This window comes from Quercus robur, chromosome 5, assembly GCF_932294415.1.
Source record: "Quercus robur chromosome 5, dhQueRobu3.1, whole genome shotgun sequence".
NCBI classification, from domain to species: Eukaryota; Viridiplantae; Streptophyta; class Magnoliopsida; order Fagales; family Fagaceae; genus Quercus; species Quercus robur.
Window position 1 is genome coordinate 84,043,100 of NC_065538.1, and position 18,709 is coordinate 84,061,808.

At 37.1% G+C, this 18,709-nt stretch overlaps 1 protein-coding gene and 1 pseudogene across 2 annotated transcripts in view; both read right to left on the reverse strand.

Annotated features, from left to right (window-relative positions):
- Nucleotides 1-9,789: 9,789 nt before the first annotated feature.
- On the reverse strand, nucleotides 9,790-13,087 carry LOC126728857 (cytochrome P450 76T24-like; annotated as a pseudogene).
- Nucleotides 13,088-13,824: 737 nt separating this feature from the next.
- LOC126727460 (cytochrome P450 76T24-like) overlaps nucleotides 13,825-18,709 on the reverse strand; it is a 74,185-nt gene continuing 69,300 nt past the window's right edge. For both annotated transcript variants that reach the window (XM_050433139.1, XM_050433140.1), the window contains exon 2: nucleotides 13,825-14,550. In XM_050433139.1, coding sequence (XP_050289096.1) covers nucleotides 13,942-14,550 — 609 coding nt within the window. In that variant the 3' untranslated portion in view covers nucleotides 13,825-13,941. The remainder of the gene's footprint in view (nucleotides 14,551-18,709) is intronic.

Below are 18,709 nucleotides of genomic sequence, written 5' to 3' on the forward strand. Positions count from 1 at the left end.
CTTGATCGGTGATCGACGGCTTGATCGGTGAGGCTGCCGTACTGTTGATTTGAGGGTGAGGGAGGGTGATCTGAAGAAGAAAGAGAGAGAACATGGGTTGGAGAGAGACAAATCAGTGAGAAGAGAGAGAAAACGTTGAATTAATATTGAGAGGAGAGAGAAAAGGTTGAATAAAAAATTAATATTTTAGTTTGGCATTTGTGTCCGTACCGTCTCATATTTGAGACGATACTGTAGCATGTTTCATAATTTTAGAACCTTTAGAACACCTAATGAAGCTTGAATAGTAGTGTTTGGTGTGCCAAATGCCTAACATTTGGCATTTGGCACACTTGATGAGAATGCTCTAATATGTTTAATGCTTCGAGTGGTTCAATTATATTGTAAAATCATTTTCGTATTCGCTTCATTGATTTAGTATGTCTAATGCTCCAGTTCAGTTATATTGTAAAATCATTTTCATATTCTCTTTATTGATTTAGTATGTCTAATGCTTTGAGCGGTCCAATTATATTGTAAAATCTATCTATGGTTAAACTTATTGTCATAGGTCTCTGTATATACCTACTTAGATATCATTGTAAATACAATTGAGAATTTAAACGATGCAGTCACTTAGGACATTATCTGTGGATGCATACTATCATGCAAAATCACATAATTTTTGTGTGTTCTTTCTCTCTTTTATTGGTCAAGTGTAGGTGGGATTTGAACCTCATTTGACTACAAAGGACTTCATTAATTGACCTAATTAAAACTCACTATAAAACTACAAAATAATGGTGTATGATATATATATATATATATATATATATATATAATTGTTTTCCACTACTATACTTATGGAAAATCCTAATATTGAAGGCATCATATTAAACATAGACAAATTCACATCCACAGTGGGCCAAAAATAAACAATCAAAGTTACAAGGATTTGATCGGAATAGCTCGGAAGGGCGCTACCCTATGTAAGGTAAGCCCAAACGTCTCAGCCATATCCATGTCTTCTGGCCTTATCTCATTTGGGAGCTTCCAAGCAAAGCAGTGAATAAGAGAAGCCAACATCAAGTGCACCATTCGGTTAGCTAATGGTAATCCAGGCATATCCTTCTTCTAGCTCCAAATGGAATGAGCTGAAAATTTTGGCCTTTGTAATCAATGTTGTTAAGTTATGATTTTTCTCATTAGTGTTGGCTTATTCCATGATAAATAGTGTTGTAACTGCACAAATTTATTTTCTTGTATTTTTGTGAGATTTATTTGTAATGAGTTTTGTATTAAGTGGTGAAGATTTGACCAAGACAGCTGAAGGTCACATGAGAAGCACATGCAAAAAGGTGAATAGTCAGGCTAGGTGTCCAGCTTAGTACAGCCTGTCCAGGAGGTTAACTTGCGACTTGGATTCGCGACTTGCACCAATCGCAAGTGACTCGTAAAGTTCCCCTGTTTTACTAAAAATAGTGACTTTTCATATTCCCATCACTCATACTATATATACCCTCATTACCCACAAAAATTGTAAGGAGCCTATTGAGAGAAAAACACTAAGAGAGGTTTCTACAACACACCCACCTTGTTAGAGAGAGAGCTACTCATTCTTAGAGAGAAATCTTTGTAGTCTCTTCTCCTTCCCTCTCCCATTGTTATACCCATTGAGAGGAGATTTGTACCTGAACACAACCCACACCCATTTAGAGTGTTGAGAGTGTTTTTGGAGATTTGGGAAGCATTGGAACATGCCAAGGATGGCGGGAGTAATATGGAGCTTATTGCGGGATTCAGAAAGCTAGAGAAAACACGGTTAGGCTTAACCTTGTTGGAGTAAGAAGCTTGGAGGGCATAGGTGCATTGAGTAGATTAGACTTGGAGGGTCTATTGCTATTCATGTATCCCAACTTATTTTCTAATGAATCATTTTACTGCTTGGAGAGCGGCGGAGAGGTTTTTTGTTGAGTTATTCAGTTTCCTCTTCAATAACAGGTGCCAGTGTTATCTTGCGTTTGTTTCTCTCTATCCTTTACTCTTTGCTTTTAATTACTGCTGTGTTGTGATTAAATTATGGCTTAAAGTAGTTTGCATGTTTGGGTATAGCTTATATTTATCATTCCGCATATATATTGTTTGAATATAAGCTTATGTTAGTTATTTTGAAATTAGGGGTTTGAACATTCACTAGTGTTTTACACACTAAGTGAGCTTTCAAATGTCTTGTACTAAAAACCTTTCAAGCATAAATAAATTTGGGCTTTGCCATATGCTTGAGTCTTGTCCCATTGCCCACACATTTGTTAGTATTTGTGCATTTTTTGGCACGATATAACCACATATTTCTATATTTGTCTCAGCCTTACATGGAATTAGAAAAGGCACTGATGGGCGCAATCGTAAGGTTTCTTTCACTATAGCTTGAAGATAATTGAACTTTGAGAAGTTTGATTCTTGAATGTGCCCGTCCTTACGTAGGACTTCTTCAAGCTCATCTTAGGCTTTTGTCATTTTTTTTGGGTTGTGTAACAACTCTGCCATTGCCCATTCCTCTGTGCTTAACGTTGTGTCAGTTCCTGCAAGAAATAAGTCCTGCAATAAAGGTGTTTGAGAACTAAGTTGCTTAAGTTTACGGCCAATGTTACTTTAATAACAACAAATCATATTGACAATTATAAAAAACTAGTTGCAAACCAAACACACACAATGCATGAGAAAATGTAATATTTAAAAGTGCATTTATTATTTAAAAGTATTTTATGTAATAGAACATATAATGTATTTTACATTCACCGTACACCCTTGGTATGATGGTCACTCGACAAGTATATGTGCTTGTGGGGTGTTGGGGGTAAGAGCTGGGGTTCAAGTCTCCAAGAAGGAGCTTTACACACATATACACTTAAATTAGGCTAGAATAAAATTTTTATCTTGTATAAAAAAAAAATGTATTTTACATTCAACAATAATAATAATATATAGTGATATATATATATATATATATGTGTGTGTGTGTGTGTAAAATGTAATTAAATTAAAATATTTAAATTACATAATTATAATATTTTTTATGTAAATTGAAAAGATATTATTAAAATGACTTTTAAAATATATATATATATATATATATACACCTAATCGGTATCGGTTGACTAATTTAAACATATTAAATAATATTGAAAAAAAATGTACACTTATTCTATAGAACACATGTAAATGTTACATTAACTTTAAATTATTATATAGGTTTAGAACAACATATTTTTTTTTTCCTTTTCAAATATAAGTATATTGCCTATATTATTGAATCTTGAATTTTAAGGTAATATTTTGAATTTTTATAATATTTATAGCTTTTTTAGGGCTCATATCTCTAATTTATAATGCCTATTAAGTTTGTATTTTTTAGCCTTAAACTAAAGAGTATGACCCAAATAGAATAAAGTTTCATACTTGTAATCCCAAAATTAAGAAAAATAAATAAATTTTGAGCCAAAAACTGAAAAAGACAACTACAAAAAGAATCAATTTGAGTCCAAAAATATTTTGAGAAATCAATTTTTTGTTTTTTGTTTTAATTTAGATGCTAACGTGGCATTTTAATTATTATTTTAGTAGCCATGCCAGCATCAACTTTGCCCGTTGTCCAAGTCATTTGCCTTGTAGACATTTTCCATTAGTGAATTAACGGTAGAGATCAAATTGACCGCAAGTTGAAAATAACAAGTATCAAATTGATTGCTATCAAAATGTAGGGACCAAATTGAATGTGACACCAAAATGTATGGACCAAAATGGTGTTTTTACCATTAATTAATTGATTGTCTAATTAATTAATTTTTGCCTATTTTGTCAGGAATCAATAAATGTTTTGACCTTTATTATTAATTTTTTTGAAAAGACACATTGGATTAAATTGGATGCATGTAGCCTTACCATAAATCATATTCAGCCAATAGAATATGTTACTTCATTAATTCAAATTGGAGTAAAAATAGACCAATTAGAATCAAAAGATCATAATCACCTATGGTCGAGACAGGTTTCATGCAAGTGCACTTTACTATTAAAACTTGTTTCTTTGATATCTTTTAATCCAATGTCTGATTAATGCTTAAGAACTCTCGTTTTGATTGTTATGATCTCAATATTTGTTTTATGAAAAGTGTTTGGAGATTGAAAGGTCAAAATCATAGTCTTGCCTTGGAGACATGAGATGGTGATGATATGCAATGCAATGCAAGTAAAGTTAAACGAGAGACGCAAAATGGGGTGTCTATAGTTTCATGTGATTAAGAAAATGGTAGTGATCCCGAAATTGTTAACTCTTCAATAAAAATGCTTAACAAAAACAATGTTTTGGTTTATGTTTTTAGAATGGCCAAGGTTCCCTTTGTAGAATCAAATACAACAAATGTGAGATTGCGTCACATCTGTGGTTGTACATGTCATTCTTCACAAAAAATGAAGTCACATTTAACATAAAAATATTAACATTATTTTTTTCACTATTGTTCAATTTTTCCGTGCGTAAGCATGAGTTTCAAATTAGTTTTGTAATTATATTTTTATGATTTACTCTAAATTATATTATTGAAGTATTTTCTTTAAATTAAGATATGATTATTGTCTAAATAACGCATAATACTATTTGAAATATAATTAGAAATCATTGTTAGTGCTAGCGGCCAAGTCAAAAAATCATTAATTATTCTATACAATAAAGTATGGGTTAGACCATGTTGCTCTGTTTATTTGGATTGATATGATAAGATCTAAACTTACAATGCATATTACATGATGATTACTTTTTATCATCAAGTCAAAATACTAATTAGTTTTTGGTGTAGATAAAATTTGAACCTTATTTGACAACAAGGACTTAACCATAGATCTACGTGCTGTAAGATCCTAATATTGATGACGTTAGATTAAACACACATACAAATTCACATATATATTGGGCTGAAAACATACCATCAAAGTAAGACGTCAAATAATTTTAGATAATGCTTCTCTCTGAGAGCCCAGTCTCTCCTTTCTCTTTCGGCGTACGATAAGCTTCAGTCGCTATCGTGCGTGCGAGCTTTTTGCTGCCATTCTCATGAGTTTTGCTTCTGGAAGTGGCTGTTTCTTGCCTCTTTGTGGCTCCTTGCTGTGGTGTGGGTCAGATTGCCTCTTGTGTGCTCTCCTTTCTCTCTCGACGTACGATAAGCTTCAGTCGCTATCGTGCGCGCGAGCTTTTCTCTGCCATTCTCATGAGCTTTGCTTCGGGAATTGGCTTTTCTTGCTTCTTTGTGGTTCCTTGTTGCTGTGTGGGTTGGATTGCCTTCTGTGTGAGGTAGTTTTTTCCGGCTGTTGATGGGCTCGTTGAGACCGTGCATCAAGGACGCTGTTTGAATTTGAGAAAGGCCAATGTGTAAGTTCTATATTTGCTTCTTATCTATATATTCTGTTACTAGTAATTTGTTGGTTGAGTTAATGTTGTGAAGAATGTGGTGTGGAATAGTGCGATTTAAGTGAAGGGGGGGGGGGGGTTATTTCATCTTGTAGAGCTTCGATTTGATTGGGGTTTTATATCATCCTGGGTCTGGTATTTAGCTGAAAGCTGCTAACCATGAGAGCCCTCGCTTGGAATTGTCGGGGTGCTTGTAGAGGCCCGACTATCTGAGCTATAAGCGAGCTAATCTGTGAGTCATGCCCGGATCTAATCTTCCTATCTGAAATAAAATTAAAGTCAGCTGGTATAGATAAGATAAAATCTAAGCTGAATTTTTTTGATTCATACTGTGTGGATGCGATGGGCAAAGCAGGGGGTTTAGCCCTATTTTGGAGGATGGGAGTTGATTTAGAGGTGGTGTTCTCTGATGGTAATGTTATAGTTGCATTAATTTACTTAGACCCGGTTAGATCTCCTTGGCTATTATTTTGCATTTATGGTCCTCTTCGAAGAGGCAAAAGGAAAAGATTTTGGGTCAAACTTGAAGAGATGGTGAAAGCATTTTCAGGGCCATGGGTTGTGTTTGGAGACTTCAACAACATTAAAGAGTCAGGGGAAAAAAAAGGAGGATCCAATGTCTCTGAGAGTTCAGTAAACGGTCTTAGAAGCTTCATGAACAACATTGGGGCTATTGATCTGGGATTTTCTGGGCCAGCATTCACATGGACAAAAAGAAGAGAGGGGATAGCTAATATCAAGGATAGACTAGACCAATGTTTTTGTGATCATGAATGGCAAACAATCTTCCCAAAAGCTGGAATTAGACACTTAAGTAATTCAAATTCAGATCACAACCCTATTCTTATGGATACATACATGGAAGATACAGCTCTAGATTGACCTTTTCGATTTGAAGCAATGTGGACCAAGGAGGAATCAAGTAAAGAGGTAGTGGAGAACGCTTGGCTAACATCTGTAGAGGGTTCACAAGGTTACAGACTTGCTAGAAAGCTGGATGCCACTAGAAGGGACTTGAAAAGGTGGAATAAAAATTGCTTTGGGAATTCAAGAGAAAGAATTAAGGAGCTGGAGGCAAAAATTGCTAGGCTACAAGTCTCAAACCCTTCAAGGGAAAATCTTGAGCTAGAGGTATCACTGAATTTGGAACTTGATGATTGGCTGGAAAGAGAGGATCTAAAGTGGAAGCAGAAATCAAGAGAGTTATGGACTAAGGAGGGTGATAGTAACACAAGATTCTTCCATCTTTCCACATTGGTGTGGAGAAGAAGGAATCGTATCAATGAAATCAAGTTGGAGGATGGAACATGGATAAACATAAGGGAGGATATCCAAAACTATTTCAATGAAAATTTTAAATCCTTGTATCAATCTGAGTTCAATGAGGTTCCTGAAGATTTAGAGAATTCAATTGAGCCATGTATTTCGGTGGAAGAGAATGAGGAGTTATGCAAAGTTCCTTCTAGAGAAGAAATTCGAAAAGTAGTTTTTGAAATGAAGTCTCTTAAGGCACCCGGACCTGACGGTTTCCCGGCTTTGTTCTATAAACATTATTGGGAAACTGTGGGTGACTAGATTATTTTAGCTACACAACGTTTCTTTCGAAGTGGAAGGATTTTGAGTGAGCTAAATGAAACATTCATTGCTTTTATTCCCAAGAAAAATGGCTCGTGCAATTTCAATCAGTTTCGCCCTATCAGCCTTTGTAATGTTTGCTATAAGGTGATATCTAAAATCATTGTGAGCAGATTAAGGCCTCTCTTATCACACATGATTGACCCAGCTCAAGTGGCATTTGTCCCTAATAGATGGATCGCTGAGAATGTAGTAATCGCCCAAGAAGTTGTGCATAGCTTCAAGAAAACAAAGAAGAGGAAAGGTTTTTTGGGCATTAAAATTGACTTTCAAAAGGCTTACGACTGAATGGAATGGAAGTTCTTATCTCTTACTCTCAAAGCATTTGGGTTTAGCAACAAGTTTACTGATTTGATCCATCAATGTTTGTCCACTGTGCAATACTCGGTGCTGCTTAATGATGGTAAATGCCCAAGCTTCACCCCATCTAGGGGCCTTAGATAGGGAGATCCACTGTCACCATATTTGTTTATTTTGGGAAGCGAAGTGCTAATGAGGCTTATTAGTAGAGAAGTGGATCGTGGGCAACTTACTACAATTAAAGTGTCTAGTAATGCTCCTTCCATCTCAAAATTGTGCTATTTAGATGATGTTATTTTATTTTCCAAGGCCAAGATGTCTGAATTATCTACACTCAAGATTTACCTAGAGAAATATTGCTCATGGTCAGGGCAGAAAGTTAATGTAGAGAAATCTGGAATTTTTCCCTCTAAAGGGGTAAGTCAGCAATTCTTAAATCAAATAAAAGCTTGTTGGGGTCTCAATAGGCTTCCACCCAATTTAAAATACATAGGGGTTCCACTTTTCTTCACTTCTAGTAGATGCAAGGATCTCCAACCAGTGAAGGAAAGATTGGAAAATAAATTGAGTGGTTGGAAAAGTAAGAACCTATCATGGTCAGGAAGAGCCACCCTTATCAAGTCTGTTGCTTAGACCATTCCAGCCTATCATATGTCAACCATCCAATTCCCAAAAGCTCTGTGTGAGAAATTGGATGTGGTGATAAGACAGTTCTGGTGGAACCCAAAATCAAGAGAAGGACAATATTTGACCCCAATGGCGTGGTCGTCCTTATGTTGGCCTCAGAAGAAAGGAGGTTTGGGCTTCAGGAAGGCATGGGATTTCAACCAAGCTCTTCTCTCCAAATTGGCTTAGTGGACACTATCAGAAAAAAAAATGTCTTTGTGTTATGCTGTTAAGAGCAAAGTATAAGGTTAGATCCAACTGGTTGAACCACCAAACAGCGAGTAGCTCATCTCCCACTTGGAGAAGCATTGAAGGTACAAAACATCTTATGGCTCAAAGTGCTTGCTTTCAAGTTGGCAATGGGAATTCTATTATAATCTGGTTGGATTCGTGGATTCCTGATTTACCTTCTTTCATCCCTCGCCCAAAGGAAGGCTCTAATCCAGACAGTGCACTGATTGTATCTCAACTCATTAATCCAAGTCATAAAGGGTGGGACTGTCATAAGCTCAAAAACTTATTTGATGAACAAACTGTCAAAGCTATTCAGAGAATTCCTATTTCCTTCCACTCACAAGCAGACAAATGGATATAGACTGCCACTTCTTATGGGCAAATATCAGTGAAATCAGCTTATTGGCTTGGCCGGAGAGAGAACCTGTCTACTAGTCAAGATATGTCAAGGGGAGAAATTTGGAAAACCAAGATTCGTGAGAGACTAAAAATGCATTTATGGAGGATTGTAGCAAATTGTCTCCCTACTAAATCCTTGTTGGCTAGATATATTAATATTGGAGACACGACCTGCTCATTATATGGCATGGAAGAAGAGACTTGTCTCCATTTATTTGTTATGTGCCCATTGACTAAATCTATTTGGTTCAACAACCATTGGGGGTTCAAGTTTGAGGGTTTGGGTCTCTCTTCCTTCTCCCAATTCATTCAAACCTTAATCTCTCCTCCGGATACAGTTGGGTTGAATTCAACTAATAAGACAAAGTTTTTACTACATGGTGCTGTGATATGTGATGTGGTACGGAAGTTAAGAAACCAAGTTCAATTTGAGGGAGTTTCTCCCAATTTGGATGGGATTTTGTTAAAGATATCCAGAGCTGTTGCAGAGTTTAGGAAGGTTCTTGATATCCTGATGGGGTCATCAAGCAATAGGATCCAATCAGCTTGGTCTAAACCAGATAGGGACACTATTAAGATCAATGTCGATGCTGCTTGCAACATTGAGAGTTCATCCATTGCAGCTATAGCTAGAGATTGGAGAGGGGAAGTGGTGTTTTCTTGTTCTAAAAGAGTAAACACCACAATCCCTCTCCAAGCAGAGGTTGAAGCTATAATCTGGGCACTCAATTTGGCAGCAAACTTGTATGTTGACTTCATTTCCATCGAGAGTGACTCAAAGTCCTGCATTGATGTGCTGAGGTGTCATAACCGGGATGTTCCTTGGAGAATAAAAACCATCTGCTCTAATGTTTTAGCCTTAAAATTGAATTTCTCTAATTGTAGATTCAGTTGGGTGGCTAGAGAAGCAAATGTTGCTGCTCATGTATTAGCCAAGTGGTCTTTGTTAAACAACTACTTTGGCTCTTTTGATGTGGGGTTGGGGCCTCCTTGCTTTGTTTCTATTATTAGAGCTGAGGCTCTTTCCTTGTCTGCGTAGTTTTGTTGCTGGTTTAATAAAATTGCTGGTTCATCAAAAAAAGAAAAAAAGAAAAGAAAACATACCGTCAAAGTTAGAATGATTTGATGGGAATAGCTTGGAGGGACTTTGCCCTATGTAAGGTAAGCCCAAAAAACTCACCTATATCCATGTCTTCTGGCCTCATCTCATCAGGGAGCTTCCAAGCAAAGTAGTGAATAAGAGAAGCCAACATCAAGTGCACCATTCTGTTAGCTAATGTCAATCCTGGACATATCCTTCTTCCAGCTCCAAAGGGAATCAACTCAAAATCTCGGCCTTTAAAATCAATGTCTTGTTCTAAAAACCTTTCAGGCATAAATAAATTTGGATTTTGCCATATGCTTGAGTCTCGTCCTGTTGCCCACACATTTATTAGTATTTGTGCATTTTTGGGCACGAGGAAGCCACATATTTTTATGTTTGTCTCAGCCTTACGCTGAATTAGAAAAGGCAGTGGTGGGTGCAAACGTAAGGTTTCTTTCACTATAGCTTGAAGATAATGAAACTTTGAGATGTTTGATTCTTGAATGTGCCCACCCTTGCCTAGGACTTCTTCAAGCTCATCTCGGGCTTTTGTCATTTTTTCTGGGTTGTGTAATAACAATGTCATTGCCCATTCCACTGTGCTTGAAGTTGTGTCAATTTCGGCAAGAAATAAATCCAGCAATAAAGGAGTGTGAGAACTATGTTGCCTATGTTTATGGCTTATTCTTTTCTCACATATATTAGAACCACAAGTAAAATTTTTTACCTATTCACAAATCTATGGATTTTTACGAATAGGTTGTTCATATTATCAAAATTACAAATAATAATTTGATATTATATGAACCTATTTACAAATATACAATCCAATCTCAAGTTTATATAGGTATATTTTAAAACATGAATACATATAAATATATAATATCATATATAATTAAATTGAGTCCTCATATTCACAAGTTTGTTTATGAGCCTAAACTTGAGTTTGAGTTTGGCTTGTTTGTAAAACAAACATATTGTAAGGCTGAATTTATTCAATCATTAGTTGGTTTTATTTCGTGCCAAATTTGCTTGTAATTCAACATTTAGAAACCTTGTATTTAGGTGGGAATCATGTAAAGGTAGTGTATGAAAGAGTGTGAAGAAAAACTCAAGAGTGTGCACCCAAGAAGGGCCTCACGACTGGATCTCGCGACTAGTGAGTCACCAGAAGTGGCACACGTGTGAAGCATGTAGGGGAGTTGAAGGGTCACGTCAACTGTTGCACTACAAGACAAAACCTCTAGCTTGACCAGGCAGTTAGCTTGCGACTCAAACTCGCGACTCGTTCTAGTCGCAAGCTCGAGTCGTCAGAACACTCTGTTTGGTTGAAACTGACTCTTCACATTCCATACACATCCTACTATAAATACCCTTATACCCACGAAATGTAGAGAGCTTCTAGAGAGAATTTTGAAAGAAAAACCCTAGAGAAAAACAAGATTGACTCATCCACAATCTTCATCTTTTGATTCTCCAAATTCCTCTACTCTTACCCTCTCTATTGTTACATCCTTGATAGGTACATTAGCCAAATCCTTATCTCATCATACCCATATCTATAAGAAGGCTTTTTAGTGCTTAAGAAGTAGTTAAGAAGGGACCAATTCATTTTGGTTGATGCAATAGGCTTTTGCGGGGTTTGGTAAGTTAGAGAAGACAAGGTTCGGCGAAACCCTGTTGGAGCAAGAAGCTTGGAGGGCTTAGGTGCACTGGGTAGATTAGGTTTAGAGGGTTTTCTGCTATTCATGTATCCCTACTATATTTTCTAGTGGATTATTGACCGCTTGGAGGGCGGTGGAGAGGTTTTATGCCAAGAACTTCGATTTCTTCTTCGATAACACGTCGCTGTGTTGTCTTTGTGTTTGCATCTCTCCTCCCTTAATCTTTGCCATTTAATTACTGCTGTGGTTGTGATTATTTTTGGTTTAGATTGTTTTATCAATTCTGTGTTAGGTTGTTTTCATATTCCGCACATACATTGTTTGATAATAAGCTTAAATTGGTATTTTGTAAATTGGGGGTCTAAACGTTCATAGGTGTTTTACACACTATTTAAACATTCACATATAAATAAGTTCTTTCTCAAGTCGAGTTCAAGTTGTTCATAAACAACTTGATTTATTTACAAATCTAGAAGTTGTTGATCTATTACCATGAGTTAAAATAATATTCAACTAAGAACGAAGTTTTTATTCACAAAACCCAAAATTATTTTCCAGAAAAATAATTTTTGAGCCTACTATTAAATCTTTTATTCGTTTTTTAATTGGTAAATAATAGGGAAGAGAGAAGGGGAGGTGGGGTTAGAACAACAACCATGAGTCATTATAGAGCACTTACTTTGAACTACAGTTAAAGAGGTAGTCAATTACCAGAAGCAAGTGTTTGATATTGATGAGGCCTATCTCTGAATTATCTTCTTCAATGAGATTGAGGAGTGAATCCAGAACATTGTTGCTTTCTTTAGAATCCTTTGATGAAACTCTTAATTGTCGTCATTGATTGATGATACCATCAAGAATCCCAAATATTTTTGTGTAATAAATCCTGGTCCTTTTGCGTACACCTTGGGGGTCAAGCAAACGAAGTGCTGGAAAATACTCTGCAATATTTGGCGTTCCAGCTTCTTTGGCTATACCACACAAAAGATCCTGGAGCTCATGGGAGAGACTTGAGTCATATTGAGCCAAGTCAATAGAGAAAAAAGTGTTTGATATGGCATTAAGGACTGTTGCGAGCACTGCTAGACCAATATCAATGGGTGCACCACTTTTGCAACTTTGGTTAATACGGTCAAGTAGTTCTTGTACCTTTGTTTGTCGAAGGGCTTGTCTGGCATCAAGAGATTTTGTAGCAAATATTTGAGTGGCGGAAGCTTTCCTAAGGTTCTTCCATTTAGAATTTGTGGGGATCCAAGCCATTGAAACTTTGTGGTGGTTGAATACATGGGCCATATTTGGGATGGTTCGGCTAGAGAAAGCTTGGTCCCTTTTTTGAAGTGCTTCTTTAGCTAAGTTTGGAGGGGAAATGACTATGGTGGTTATGCTCCCAAACTTGAGAGTCATTAAGGGTCCATAAGTTTTGGAGAGCTTTGCAAGAGCTTGGTGTGGTAATTTGCCAAGCTCCAAGATGTTACCAATGATTGGAAAAGGGTGAGGCCCTGGGGAGAGAGTCTGGCTTGCTAGATTGAAGGTGAGCACACGAATTGATGCCCACACAAAGGGAAGTATCAGCAACAATACTAGGTAGTAGTCCATTAATTCTTGAAGTTGGTTAACGTTTCTTGTGAGTCATATTTTCGTTTGGTAGAAGAATAGATTATAGAGAAGACAATCAAAAAGGAAACACATGGAAAATGCTTCGGTGTCCTGTCTATTTTGTAGGATGTTAGGAAGAAAACAAAGTAAGGATATGGACAGCCGAAGATATTGTCTACTTTGTACGATGTTTAGAACATGGTTCAGATGCAAAATTCAAGTGGGGCAGCCGAGGATAATATCAACCATTCATTTAATATTTTATTTAGTGCTGGTTAGAAGTTTTTGTTGTTGATGGGATCCAAATTGTCCTGTTAAAGATTTTTTTGAATTCGCTTCATGTGACTCTGTATGTCTAATTCTCCGAGGGGTCCAATTATATTGTAAAATCCTATATCGTAAAATCCACCTCTGTTTATATTTTGCTCAGAGTTCATTGTAAACACAATTAAGAATATAAAAGATGTTGCCACCTAGGATTTTATTCTGTGGACTAAGGCTGTTTAGCTTAATCACGTAATCCCTTTGTGTTCTCTCTTCCGCTTTTACTTTTTTTAATGTTTTCTTGTAATCTTTAATTTCATCACCTACAATAAGAGTCAACCATATGAGGCAGTCTCTTGTCTATAAGTTTGGACAGACAAGAAAGACAAATACAAAGGCCAAGATAAATGCCAAACGATTATCTCTATTTTGAAAGAAAAATTACTGGGCTGTAGGTGGAATTCGAACCTTATTTGACAATAAAGTACTTTACTAATTGTGGTAACTAGAACTCATTATAGAACTACAAAATAATGATGTATGGTATATAATTGTCTTCCTCTATTATGCTTATGGAAAATCCTAATATTGAAGACATTTTATATTAAACACAAATAGAGTCACATCAATATTGGGCTAAGAACAAACAATGAAAGTTACAAGGATTTGATGGGAATAGCTCGGAGGGGCACTTCTCTGTGTAAGGTTAGCCCAAATGTCTCACCCATGTCCATGTGTTCTGGCCTCATCTCATCTGGGAGCTTCCAAGCAGAGTAGTAAACAAGAGATGCTAACATCAAGTGCACCATTCTGTTAGCTAATGGCAATCCAGGACATATTCTTCTTCCAGCTCCAAAGGGAATTAGCTCAAAATCTCTGCCTTTAAAGTCAATGTCTTGCTCTAAAAACCTTTCGGGCATAAATAAATTGGGGTTTTGCCATATGCTTGAGTCTCGTCCCATTGCCCACACATTTATTAGTGTTTGTGCATTTTTGGGCACGATGAAGCCACATATTTCTATGTTTGTTTCAGCCTTATGGGGAATTAGAAAAGGCACTGGAGGGTGCAATCGAAAAGTTTCTTTCACTATAGCTTGAAGATAATGGAACTTTGAGATGTCTGATTCTTGAACATGCCCACCCTTGCCTAGGACTTCATCAAGCTCATCTCGGGCTTTTGCCATTTTTATCGGGTTGTGTAATAACACTGCCATTGCCCATTCTACTGTGCTTGATGTTGTGTCGATACCTGCAAGAAATAAGTCCTACAATAAAGGAGATGAGAACTGATTGCCTAAATTTATGGCCTATTATAATCGGTGAATAAAAAAAAATAGTGTATCACAACAAATCATGTTGGTAATTGTTAGTCCAGTCCCTAACATTACTACTGGTGCTGAAGGTTATCACCCACAAAGTAACAAAGACCCTAAGGAAGTGAATCAGTAGTTATCTCAATGCTTCATTATAATAATTACACATATAAAATAAATAAACATATATAAGTATACGGTATACCAATATTTATCCAAAAAAAAAAAAAATAACAAATAACAATGCACTGTTATCAAAACTAAATATAATATAAAATATAGTAAAACATTAGAAGTGTATTACTGAAAAAAACAAGAAAAAAAGAAGAAGTTGTAGTTGTAGACCACGCACATTTACCCTGTTACAAACATTTACACGGTTTTGTCCACAGAATAGATAGGTAGTAGAGTAAGTTTAGTGCTACAAACTTTTTCACAACTTTGCTATATGACGACTTGTGAGTAGTGAAATTATAAACCCACATGGATCTACTATTTTATTTCCACCACTTACAACTTTGTCACGTAGTAAAGTTGTGGCAAAATTGTGAAAAAGTTTGTAGCACTAGACTCTATTACGGAACCTAAATATAAAATAATAAAATAATTCTATATGTTCAACCTGTAAACCACAAAAAATATCTGCTCAACTGTCAAAAGTCTATAGACTCTATTTTTTTTATATGAGATAGAAATCTTTTTTTTGTTTAATCAAATTTACCATTTTCCTTTGAAAGTTCAAAAACGTGTATAAAAACACTTTTGAACGTTTAGACCCCCAAAAACCAACTTAACCAACACAAGCAATATGTTAAACAACTAGTGTGCGGAAACTTAACATATGCTACAATATGAAATTGGTTAAACAACTATCTAAGCCATAACAAAATAAACCACAGCAGATAATGTAAAGGCAGAGATAGAGAGGAAGGAAGATGCAAACACAGAGATAACACCCGGATGTGTTATCGAAGAGGAAACCGAAGTCCTCGGCGAAAAACCTCTCCGCCGCCCTCCAAGCGGTAATCAATCCACTAGAAAATACAGTTGGGATACAAGGACAGCAATAGACCCTCCAAGCCTAATCTACCCAATGCACCTAAGCCCTCCAAGCTTCTTGCTCCAACGAGGTTGCGCCGAACCTTTTTCTTTTCTAGCTTTCCGGATTCCGCTACTACACCGTAGCATCAACCAATGAATATTGGCTCCTTCCTAACTGCTTCCCAGAACTCCAAACAACTGTCTCACAGAGATGATAATGGTGAGAACCAGGTTTGGTATAATGGCCTCTCAAGGATTTGACAATGGAGAGGAAGAGAGTGAGGGATTTTGATGAGATTCTAAGGTAGAGATTGTGGATAAAACAATCTGGTTTTTCTTTAGGGTTTCTCTCTCAAAATTCTCTCTGGAAGCTCTCTTTCAATCGTGGGTTAAAAGGGTATTTATACTGGAGTGAAGAGGAATGCGAAACGTCAGGTTTTTCCAAAACAGGGGTGGCTCGCGGCTTGACCTCGCGGCTTGACTAAGTCGCGAGTTCCAGTCGTGAGTTAACCGTATGGCCAGTTGTCCTGTTTTGTCCTGTAGCGCTCCAGCTAGCATGACTGTTCATCTTCCAGCATGCTTGGCACGTGTGCATCTTCTGGCGGGTTGAAGCCGCGAGTCCACCCGCGAGTCCTAGCCGCGATACTCTTTTTTCTTGCACACTCTTGAGCAATCTTCACACTATCTCACTCACTACCCTTACAACAATCCCACTTAAATACAGGGTTACTAAATGCTGAATTACAAGCAAATTTGGCACGGAATAAAGCCAATTAGATGGTTGAATAAATTCAACCTTACAATCTCCCCCTTTGGCTATTCCGTGACAAAACCCTAAAACAGACTCTAGACTTAACATGTGAGTTGGGAACAGTTGATCAAAACTCACTCACACCTAACTCTAGAAGCTGTGAAGCACTTGAATCATATGAACATAAACTCCTGAAACACAACAATACACCATGATCATTGTAAGCAGAAAATTATAAATGCATATGAAACAGGCAAAATGAGATCAAGCATAAGATGGAGTTAATAAACAAACCATGGCTTGATCAACCAAGTGAACACCACAAGGTAGTGATCACAGTGCTCATTCACACTTGGAATGAACACACGGACATACAAGTTAACAAGCACAAGGCAAGATACTTGTATGTTCAACACTCAACCAATGCATAGCACACAAGGCATATGCATCTAGGAACAATCCTACAAGGGCACAAGAGTGACAGTACAACAATTACAATGCAGAACATTTAGATTAAGGTACTGATTTCAACATCGCATAAAGGCTGCACTTAAGCATGGTACATACCATAAAGCCTACAAACAATGCATAAAGCAAAAACCCTAAAAGCTTACAAAAGCATATGGGTACAAACCAACACAAATACCTGAATAACAGTTTTACAAAACATAATATATCAATTTAAAGAAAAGAAGGAAACAAAAAATAAAGACACTTTCCCTTAGATAGTGACACTCCCCCTTAGGGTAATATCCTCCCCCTCTGATTATGCCTATCACTCCCCCTTTTTGTCATGGAATAGGCTAGTCATCCTCTTCTAGTTTTCTCTGAATTTGATCCAACTGAGTCTGAAGAGAAGTAAACTTCATATCCCATCGGTTGCTTTGATGGTGTAGAGAAGCAGTGAGTCCAGACATCTTTGTATTCAACTCGTGGACAGAGGAAACAATGCGATCAAGTTTCTCATCGAGGGAGAGACTGCTGAACTGAGAGTCACTGTGAGATGCATAAGTTTCTGGTTTGGCTCTCTTCCGACTATGTCCAACACTAGCATTGTATGTACGCATGTTGATCGGACTCGGTTTGGGGATAGGAGACTCATCATTCGTTGGATAAATTCCCTTGAGCTTCAAGATCCGTGAAATGAGACTGCAGAAAGGAATGCAGATCCGAGACTCACTGCGAAGAACCGTTTTGCGCAGAACATGAAAGATGTGAGCACAAATGTCGATTTCTTCATCAGAGATTAGATCATGAAGAAACAAAGCACGTCCGAGATTCATATACCCAGTACTTGATAAAGGGTACAAATTGTGAAACATCACAATTGTAAGCACTCGCAGTTTCGGAGAAAGGGAGGAAACACTGATGGATTTGCCATTGGGTGAGAACTCCAAGTCTTGACCAAGACTTTGTTTGAGAAGCTCCTCATCAGGACATAGATCATCATAGACCGGTGAATGACGAAAAATGGGTCTGTTGATGTGAAGAATTTCTGCCAGGTATGTAGGAGAGACAGAAAAGCTGTTTTGCCGAACCCAGCACTTAAGTTCATCTCCTTCCACAATTGCATTAGCATAAAATTCTTTAACCAACTCTTCATACACGATATCCGGATCCGAGAGAAGATAATTCGAATCCTTGTGAGCAAAACATATCGGAATGTCAGTGTTATGAAGTGAAGGCAGATCCACAGCTCTCTCTAGTAGTGGTGTGGCATGAAGAAAGAAATTCTCATATGACTGATATGCTGAATAGGATCTGAACTTATTGGGATCGAATCGCTGTGATGAAGAGCGAGTCACTTTCGGGAGAGGTGTGTCTTCATCAACATCAATTACGGGTTCCTTCCCTTTGGAAGAACCTCCTTTCACAGCAGCCTTTTTGAATGGAGACATGACCAGTCTGTATTATAAACAAGGGAAAGGACAGAACACAATCCAACAGACTATATCAGCAGTGGGTTAGTGAAAATGTAGGAACAATGAAGAAACCCTAACAGCTGGATGAGTATGGTCAGAAAGTAACAAAGAGGGACACCAAAGGCCCAAATTAGAACTACACAGTAGAGAGATCAAATATAACCACATAATCAGCTGTAAAAGGACCAAAATCAACACCACATCAACAAGATACCACACAAGATCAAAGTGAAACATGATAGCAACATCAGATCAGACAAAAATTAGCTAACCCTAGCTAAGCACATGATGAAGAACACAACCAACAAAATAAATTAGCTCAAAACCAGAAGCACAAGTTACCATAAGCTAAGAAAGGACAACGATGACAACAAAACCCATCACAAAACCCACACTC